Source organism: Triplophysa dalaica, chromosome 8 (genome assembly GCF_015846415.1).
Source record: "Triplophysa dalaica isolate WHDGS20190420 chromosome 8, ASM1584641v1, whole genome shotgun sequence".
NCBI classification, from domain to species: Eukaryota; Metazoa; Chordata; class Actinopteri; order Cypriniformes; family Nemacheilidae; genus Triplophysa; species Triplophysa dalaica.
In genome coordinates this window covers 10,245,290-10,255,857 of record NC_079549.1, presented here as the reverse complement: position 1 = coordinate 10,255,857, position 10,568 = coordinate 10,245,290, and the positions used below count along the sequence as shown (strand labels likewise).

The following is a 10,568-nucleotide window of genomic DNA, read 5'->3' as shown; positions in this document are numbered from 1 at the left end:
AGAATAGCAACAACATATCTGTCATACAGTAAAAAGCATATCGATCTTTTAGTACAACTATGATTTACTAGCCTATATGTAAACAATAACATGCAAAATGACTCAAAACCTAACGACAGATGCTTCTAAAAAAGTAAGGGATGTTAGTTACCTTCTTTGCTTTATTACCAAGAAATTAAGCAAAAACACAGACTTATCTGAAAAAAAATTCAGTTTTTAAGGGCTTATGTTCACAAATTCACAAGTTTGCAAACTTTGCACTACAGACGCCGACCTTACCGCGACCTTCTTCCGGTTTAAAAGAAATGACGTATGTGGTATGCCACGGCAGAGCACCTTCGACCAACGAGAAACCTTTCGACACGCCCATTTCTCGGACCTGCAGAGACCCCTACTTGGATAAAAGGGAGTGGTTTGGCTTGGAGTTCCGCCAAGGGGTGGGTTTATTTACCGGTAAAGTGGGAGGAGTGCTAGTTTAAAAAGAGAACCTTAGGACTGCAGGAAATAATATTCAACATTTGCCCTAATTGACCTTTTCTCCTGCGGTCGCGTATGTAAACAATACAATAACAAAACGAATCACAAGAATAGTCGTATAAAGCTCGGTGCACGCGGATAAATCAACGACCGATGTATAAACAATCGCTTACAAACGTTGTAAATATCCGTTTCAACAAACAAATTGTGCGTTTTGAAGGTAAATTGAGGAAATTGACAAACAGGGATTAAAGTACACGCAGAATGAACGAATGTATATAGCGCCTATTAAACTGAATTTGCAAACAAAAGTGAGCTTCAGAAACTGCTGTCGCTAGAGACAACTGAATCCAGGCAACGGAGCAATACTAATGAAATGAATACGTCTGTGATTTGGTAAGCAAAAACCCTGAATCCCATTTATTTCCCGGGATATTTAAACTATACACCGTGGTCCTCGTAGAATTCGGTTATCCTCCGGCAGCAGCCCGCGCGAGTGAAAGTCGAAATGGGCTGGGCCGCCTAGTGTCTTTTCGTGGGAGTCATTCCGTGTCGTGTGTGACAATAGAGAAGAGCAGAAGGTGATCGCGAGAGCGGCAACATCATCGTATTGCTCTTCACAGAGACAAACTACAGCTGCACCTCTTGTCAGAAATTAGTCAGACTGAGAAACCACACGTTGAAGAAGTTAATTCGCAACCACGGTTATTTGACGCAAACTGGACAAACTGGTATCACCCCTCTCCTCGTCCACGCGTGGGCTGCGCGCATTTCGCCGTGCTGGGATCAGCAGCACAATAGAGATCTGCGAGGCGCTGTGCAATCGTTCAACTCCCGATATCGGATTCATTCGTGTGAACGGCGGATATTATTTATCCGAGGACATCAACCAAACGGTTTCATCAATCGCACGAGCGTTTTAACCAGTGAGGCTGGATATTCATCCTTCAACCAGGCTAGATACGTCTCACTTGGAAGAGAGTCGGTCGTTGGAGTCGGTATATACGCACTTTGACGAGGTCCGAACAGGTGTACGCGTTTACAACTCCATCCGGACTGATCATTGAAGGTCGAGCTCTCAGTGCGGAATAGTAAATTATCATAAACACATTTTGTTATTTTGTAACGATATCAGGACTTAATCTGGGGAACTATGGAAATCAAATGGCTTATTATAGCCTTTGCTGTTTTTGGTGAGTTACGCTTTTACCACGTATTTCATCATTCACACTTTTAAATGGAAACCAAGAGCTGATGAATTGCATGTCTGTTTTTTCATTTATTGTAGGACATCTTATACATGGGCTGTGTTTAATAAAAACTTGTTGCTGTTTAGTGTCATTTTTGATTAATGACCCTGATATTGGAAAGAATAAAGACAACCTCTGTAACTAGTGATGCTCATAGTTAAAGCTTTTATACAAGTTGTATAAGCCAGAGAAGTAAAGATAAAAGAATAGCACTACTAGTATTTTGGTCTTTGATGTGGTCAATTGCACTCAAACTGACAAATTGACTATTGATATATTTTTCAGGTCCTTTAATGTTTTAGTTATTGTATTATGTCAGATGAATGGCAAAGTAGGGAAAATGGTTTGATGGTTTCCTCACTGAGCTATATGATCATATGCATTTTAAAGCTGTCCTGTTGGCTGTATAAAATGTATTAAGACCTTATAGATTCTTGTATAGAAGCAGTGTGGGTGTGAGAATGCACTTGGAAGCGGAATATCCAGTGAGCGTTGTCTGAAACCATCCTTGTTTAATATTAATGTGAATCCAAGTGGCTGAATTGATACTGACCCAAGATGCATTTCCTGACTTGTGTTTCCCCCACTTTGACAAACACAAGCTGGTTCTTAACAGCTCTGGTCAGATGAGTGGGGTTTAGTCTCAGGTTAATGTAGGTTTAGAAAGCCCTGCGGGAGATTGATGTACCTATGGGTTAAATCAAGCAAACATTGGACACATTGATTGATCTTGGCACACTGCACAATTCACCCTTAAGCATGCTTGGATAACTTACTGTTTTAAATATTCACCTACAGCTCAAGGGTGCTTAAACGGTACTGTCGAAACGTGAGACAAAGCAACACACCTTCGTTTGCCCACAGTTTAGACATGACCGCACACACCTGTATGATGTCATTTACTGTAATAGTGTGTCATTGGGTCATGTTTGCATTTGGATTTGACATGATTGACAGTGTGGAAGGGAACAGTGTATTAGTCACCGGTACCAGATGCATGGATGGATTTTTGTTTTCCTTTGCTAGTTTGATTATTTTTAGGTTTGTCTATTAAAGATGACTAGTCTAGACATTACTACCAGCTGCTGGACAGCTGGAGTTTTTGTGTTTGTGTGTAGTGTTTTTGTGAAACAGTAAGCATGTTTCGCTCTTAAACTAGGTTAATGTGACACTGAGTCTGGACTCTACTCAGTCTAACCCCAAGAGACTGTAGCCCCCCCCCCATACGAGCAGATAAATAGAGTCAGGATATAACAGCCCATTCTCTCATTAATCAACACTTTCCTTTCTGCATGAAAAACACTTTTTAAACTGGTGTAGACAGGAAAGACCTAGTGTCAGACTCAGACGAAACATTTATCGTCTTTACATACCCTCCTTCCCTCCCCAAACAATTTCATCCCCGTTCTTTACATCACCAGTCTAGCATAGTCATTCAGACCTCTCTACCTCTTCACACACAACAGATGGCCGTACCCTCCCAGACAAGAGACATAGTTCTGCAGGGAGGGTACTGAATGAGAATGGACCGTTGGCTGACTCTTGGCTTTCATAGCACATAAAGATTTCTCATCTGTTTCTGCATGTACGTTCTCAGCTGAGAGCCGTGTCTGTGGGCTTGCATGCCAACTATTGCACTGCAAGCTTTGGGTCAGAGAATTACTTGCAGAAATGAAATCGTATGCATCATTTTGCCCTGGATGTGGCATTAAAATGCTTGGAAAAAAATAATTCTTTGGACTGTGTTTAAAAGAGACTAACTAGACTCTTAGATCTGATATTCTTTTTAATGCGGGGACATTATGCCTAGGTTACGTGACATTCGTTTTTTGTATTGTCCAAATTAATATTGATGAGCTTATAAGGTTTACATTGTGTTCCCCAACTTTCCATGTGGCTTCTACTTTCCTGAATAATTGACTCGCAAATGATCATATTTTTGTGAAGAACGTCTTCATAGATGGAAGAAGAGAAGAGCTCTAGGGTTTTTGAGGAAATTTACATGTACACGAATTGGCTAATTTTTATTTGCATGTAAGCTGGTCAAACAGCAGAGCCTTTCAAAGATGGACGGCACAACGTTCCTCATTTCATTTTACTGCTCCGTACTTCCCTCATCGCCCTTTCTTCTCATCTGTGTTATCCTGTTACTGCTCACGAAATAGCACGAGAGGCCGTAAAGACCAGAGCCCTTGAGAGAGATTTGCGATCACGGAAGTTAAAAATTCTCAAGTGTCACGTGACTAATGATGCCTTCATATAGTTCCAGGAAGTTATATATTCTCTTTAAATGCTTTATTTCATTCATTTTTTGTTCATTAAATGACTTGCGCCTGAAATGGATTAAAAGTAAATCACAATCGGTCCGTGTAACTGCAGCTCTAATGCGTTACTTTAACTTCCGGGAACTATTGAGAGCATCGATGAACTGCCACTACTGTGAAAAAACTGTTCCATTGAAGTCAACGGAGTTGACTCAACTCTCTCAATGACTCTGGTAAAGACCAACCTGGTTCACAAAAGTGAAAAGGCCCTCAAACTGGTAAACGCAACTTTAAAAACATTTTTTAGCGTAGACATTGTGATCGTAATTAGCTTTTTTCACTCGTAGGAAATACATTTTTTACATGGCCTGTTGTTAATTCTTATATCAAGACTATATACATTGTGTCTTTCAAATTGGGCAGGCATGTGAGCGGTTGATAAAAGCAACGCATTTGTCTGAACACAATGTTTGTTGAAGGAAAAAGGGTCCTTATAGGCATCGTTGTCCCATTTGAGAAACACCCCAAGTATACTAATTTCACACTATTTTTATGCAAGCTTTTGAAGGCAGTAGAGCAGACTGTCACTTTAAAGGTGAATATTAAGAAGGATGAGAAAAGAGACGTCAGGAGAGAGAAAGAGAGAATATTTCAGGTGTTTGTTTGAAGCCTTTATTAACCTCCTGCTGACTCGAACTCATTATCCAAGGTTAGTCTCACTGCATGGAGTTCACAAAAAACAATGTTCCCATTCCCAGACGTTCACTAGGCTAGCCTTAATAAAGCCGAAACCGATACCAATTCCACATATGGCGGGCTTACACGCCACGTATCCTTTCCATTTTTATCAGAGGTTTTTCCTAAACAACCGCGACAGCGCTGCACAACAAGCAACGGCCGTTTCTATTTCAGCAATTTGGCTGCTCACATTTCCACCTACACACCCATCTCATTCGATGTAAGTTCTGCACCTCATCAAAATTAATCGCTAAACATGGATGTGGACAGTCTATATACATTTGATTACAAGTGCACACGACCACTGTATGATGTCAAAAGATGTCACGAATAGCCCGGCTACTTTAAGACAGCCCGTTTCCGTCCATTTCACATATTCTGCTACTGAATATCGAATACCGAACATGTGGTTTTTGCTATTTTCGGTGTCCGAACATTCGGTGTCCGAACATTCGGTGCATCCCTATTTGTCAGTAGGGGTACTGTACCGGTCAATCTACATTCCTACTCTCACCTATGGTCATGAGCTGTGGGTCATGACCGAAAGGACAAGATCCCGGATACAGGCGGCCGAAATGAGCATTCTCCGCAGGGTGGCTGGGCGATCCCTTAGAGATAGGGTGAGAAGCTCGGTTACTCTGAAGGAGCTCAGAGTAGATCCGCTGCTCCTCCACATCGAGAGGGGTCAGCTGAGGTGGCTCGGGCATCTTTTTCGGATGCCCCCTGGACGTCTTCCCGGGAAGGTGTTCCCGGCATGTCCCATCGGGAGGAGACCCCGGGGAAGACCTAGGACACGGTGGAGGGACTATGTCTCCCGGCTGGCCTGGGAACGCCTCGGTGTCCCCCCGGAAGAGCTGGAGGAAGTGTCTAGGGAGAGGGAAGTCTGGGCATCCCTGCTTAGACTGCGGCCCCCGCGACCCGGCCCCGGATAAGCGGTAGAAAATGGATGGATGGATGGATGGATGGATGAGCTACTGTAGAAACAACATGGCGAATTCCATGCAAGGATACCAGTGGTGTATGTAGATAGAAATAGCTCATTCTAGGGCGATTAAAATTATGCTTCATTATGTAAGGTCTTTATAAACCTCTGAAGACATAGTTATGTATATTCCATTTCATTTTGGTCAATAGATCCTCCAAAAAATGTATCCTTTGGACTTTTAATACTGAAGTTAGTGGCTCGGTTGATGGAGTCTTGTCTTGTAGTTGGTTTTCAAATTGTCCTTAGGTATCTTGAGGGTAATGTCTGTTAAGGTCCACACCAAACATTTATTTATGGTCCTTATTTTGTAATCCTGGAACAGAATAACACATTCTCTGTAATGCTGTGGCATTCAAGTTTAGTTTCTATAAAATGAATCTGTTATTGTTATGGAAAGGTTGTCTCAGTGGAAACAGAAAACTAGATGACTGACATTTAAAGGCATTGCTCATTCTAAAACTTTACAATGTTAGACCTCTGTGTTGTCTATGCCCAATATTCAGCTTCTGCACATGGAGTTAAGAAACCCACCATAATGTTAAGCTTTTGTAGAGCACACACATTGCACAAATACATTGCTAATACATGTTTGTAGGCCCATGATCAACGCTGTCTTTCAGAAGAACCTCTTCACACCTCCCACCCAACTCTGTGATATCTCTCTCGGTTCTTCTCTATGACTCTTCAGTCATCTGAGTGTCACTCTAGTGCAACGCAGTTGTTGAAAGAACATCAGTGCCCTTTGAAAACCTCGACTGTCGTGGTAGTTGAGGGACTCTCAGCTGTCTGACACTAAAGTGACCCTTTCAGCCCCAAAACGCCAATACGTGACTTTTAAATGCTTGCCTAAGTATATGCCACGGTCTTGTTTGTCATCTGTGTAATACATCCTATGTGTGACGTGTGTGTAACATGGTGTTCATTTTTCACGGTTCAGAGGATTATTAATCACCATAGAGATGATTTCTGTGTATATTCACAGGTAATTACCCTCTGTGTGAACTGTCTACATCAGCTGGTAATTCCACTTCAATTATTCTAGTAAACATTTCAGATGGAGATGGTTATGTTTTCATTTTACTTTTCACGGCATGGCGAGGCTTACGCTTCATAGTTTATGATTAAAGATTGTGGGATGTTTAAAAAAAGTACTTCAGGTTGACCGGTTTTGGTCAAATCTGTTTAGTGCAGGTTATGTATTCACAGAATCTGGAAGATGTGTTTGGTTTGGGCAATGCACCTGGGTCATTATTTGTGTGGGATGGTAATTTGCGATTATGAACATGAATGTTGTCTTCTCAATCTCAACGGCTACACGGCCCACCCGCCTTGCAGCAGTCTGACTGAACACTTGACTGGCAGGCGAGACCCATGCAACGTTGTAATCTCTCAGCCTGACATCTAAATGCTAATCAATACATGACTCAAAATAGTCTTCTTAAAGTTTCCCTCACATTTACTTGTCATTTTTTTCAGATGTTTATGTGATGTAATTTCCGATGTTGTCTCAAATAAGAGATTTTCTTTGATGGACTGTAACCGTTTAAAATCCAAGTATATGGAAATTCACGTTTGGGTCCTTATCCTGTTTATAAGATTCTACCTCCTGATATATAAATACATTTAGATCTATATCTAGATCTATAACTATGTTTCATAATTTACTTTTTGTCCTTTTATGATATGTCGATGTGCCAGAGGCATCAAGCATCAAGAAAGCATTTAATTCAGGTGTGTCTGATGTCTCTTTCATGTTGTTTATCATTATCTTGGCTGCTACTGCTTGACTATATAGGCTCATGTGTTCGTGATTGTACTTTGAAGCACCAATGTCTCTATGCATTTTCATGGCTTTGTGGTTTATTTTTGTCTCTTCCTTGCGCATTTGTGTGCGCGGGTACTGTATATGTGTGCTCGCCTGAAGTGGCTCAGATTAGATCTAAACAAAATGGAAACATGCAGCAGGGGGTTGGGGTTGGTAAACTCATTTGTGCCCTCTTGGCTATTACACAAGAGTTTGGCAGTGGGTTCTGATCTATGCCTGGTACCCGCCTCTGGCTGTTCTACACTTACAAAGTAACATGGAAGACTAGGCCTTCTCTGAGGATCTGACCAGGAAACATTAATACTTCGTCCGCATTTTGGACCTTTAGCGCCAACTTTAAATGTAGCTGTGACGACTTTGAATTTTCCTTTGAGTAAGACAGATCCTCCTGCCCCCATCTCCAAACAGCTGAGCACCATTGTGTGCACCCCCGCCCCCCACACGCACACAGCACACCCCCAATGCCAAGCAGAAGCCCTTTCACCCACCCAAAGACAATTTGGTATGTGCTGTTATATCTTCTGCCATTGCACATCTGATAACCAGACAAGGAATGTTTAAGAAAATCTGTTTGCATTTTTTTAGTTTAGCAATCTAAGGGTAAGAAATGTTTTAGGTTATGTAGACCTAACACATAGAAACTTTGTAAATACTTTGTATGTGGTTACTTTTAGACTATTTGACAGCTATGGATTGAATTCTTAAAGGGATTGTTCTCCCAAAAAAATTGTCCCTTATTTTGTGTTTAATAAGACAAATATATTTTGGGAATGTATGAAACCAAACAGTTTTGGAGCACAATTGAGTTCCATAGTAGTTTTCCCCCACTATGGCATTTCAAAGTTCCCCAGAATGGTTACAACCATTCTTTTAAATTTCTGTCTTTGTGTTCAACAGAACAACAAAATGTATACAGGTTTGTAACAACTCGAATGTGAGTAAATGATGACATAATTTGAATTTTTGGGTGCACTATCCCTTAACTATTCTATACAGATATAAGAACACTTTCAATGTAAGTTTGTGGGTTCGATTGTGGGATGGGTAAAGATACTGCAACGCCACTCAGAACAAGCTGTAGGGTTGTATAAAGGTTGGTGGATGCATTTTTAAAGCTCTTGGAAGAATTACAGTCAGAAGTTTTCAGTGGAAGCCTATGAGATTTTGTGCACTTCAGGAAAGCCATATGTCCTATCAGTAAGAAAAAAAAGTAAACAGAAACATAACAGGACTGTGCCAAGTTTCACGGATGAAAGTCTTGAGTCGAAAAATTTGGTTTTGAATTGGTAGAAGACGTACTGAAAGTTTGCTTTGTCGAGCCAACATGACCAGAGCTCCTGGACACTCACAAAACCCAGGTACCACCAGCAGTCTCCACTTCTCTCTGGCATTGTGACTGAACACCAGTCACAATGCCAACCCTAATGATTAGTGTCTGTTGAGCCCGAGAACTACTTCTGGATATAGGCGAAAAGCTAACTCTCTGAAGTCACTCTCTGCATTACTGTTTAAGCAAACCCGAGGCATCTGAGTGATCGCACTTAAAACGATAGAATAACGGCGTCATTATTCTGGCAGGGCTTCATTAACTTTGGTCTGATGGCTGCTGTCTGTTTTCTTTAGAACAAAGAAGCGAGTGGATGGCCATAATGGTGGGTTAGAAATGTGGGATTAGAGGATGAAGGGTTCTACTTTTCTTTCTGGCCACGCTGCCATCTAAAAGCTAAGTGTGACTGACAATTGTTAAGAAAGCCTGCCAGAAGAGACTAATTAATTGTTAATTAGTTGCCTTTTCAATGTTGTGCTGAATGCACACACATACAGATGGACATTTTGAGTTAAATGCTAAAATCTGTTATTAGCTGAGGATGCATGAGTAAGTTCAGTGCGTTGCATTTCCACTGTGAGCCAAATATGGAACATTCACACTTTTATTAATTTTTAAGCTTCAATCTATAACTATTTTTGAACTGAAACTAAACAAAAATCTCAGTCTGATTTGCAATGATACGCTTATAATAAGGATGTATAATTTAAAGTTAAGAGTATAGAAAATTGTCAAAATTATGTCATTTATGATTTCTCATACTAATTTTTTTTCTTTAACAGTGTTGATAACTTGCAAACCAATGTGATATGAGATTTCAGATTAAATGTGTTTTATGGTGTGACGGCATCAATTTAGAAAATAACTAAGAGTAAAGATATATCTCTCTTATATGCTATCTTATATGATAAATAAATACAAACATTAATAATGTAAAAGAATGTATTATTAACATTTTGTTATCTACATTTTTGCTGTCACACCACTGGACACATGGTACAGTTTATTTGTCTCTCTGCAGACCTAAAACTATAACTTGTCGAAGTTCTAAAATCATTTGGTTATTAAAAACCATTGCGATATGCCTATTGCAGTTCTTGACCCTCGTAAAGATGAGTATGTGAAGAAATTTTGTGTGTCAAGCAGAGATATAGTCGCAAAACTTAAAGATTGCAGCTTCAAGCATATTCAATCTAATTATTTATTTAGTTCTCAATAATTTTTCACTTCTTGAAAAAAAAACCTTTTAGGCCATTTACGAGCAAGGACATAAATATTGAGTTTATATATTGAATATTGTTAAAAGAATGAAAAATATTGAACCGTAATATGACCAGGCCCTGGTCCTGTGTGATGTATTTGCTTTGTGGTTATCAGGTCCACAAGTGTTCTTTGGTTGTACCTCCACTTTCCCCTCCACACTGCTCAACAAACAAAAGGAGTAATGGAGAGGGGGGAGGGAAAGACAAACGCTCCAAGTAGGGAGTAGGTCTGTGTGTCTGGAGGGGGTCTGGGGCCGGGCAGACTAGACACTCAGCATCGCAGACAGAGTGAATCTGCCGGAAATTACAATTAGATGGGGGGGGGGGGGCTTTTAAAGCGCTGTTGAGTAGACTGGTCCCAAATACTGAATTTTTTACCATGTCCACGCCACGGTAATGATAGATGAAACTGTGAAATAGGGTGTCTCCTACCGGATTAT

At 40.6% G+C, this 10,568-nt stretch overlaps 1 protein-coding gene across 1 annotated transcript in view; it reads left to right on the top strand.

Moving 5' to 3' along the window:
* The first annotated feature begins 305 nt into the window (after positions 1-305).
* Positions 306-10,568, top strand: part of igsf3 (immunoglobulin superfamily, member 3) — a 125,071-nt gene continuing 114,808 nt past the window's right edge. The window contains 2 exon segments of the mRNA XM_056755113.1: positions 306-437; positions 1,046-1,208. Of these exon segments, the coding sequence (XP_056611091.1) occupies positions 306-437; positions 1,046-1,208 (295 nt within the window).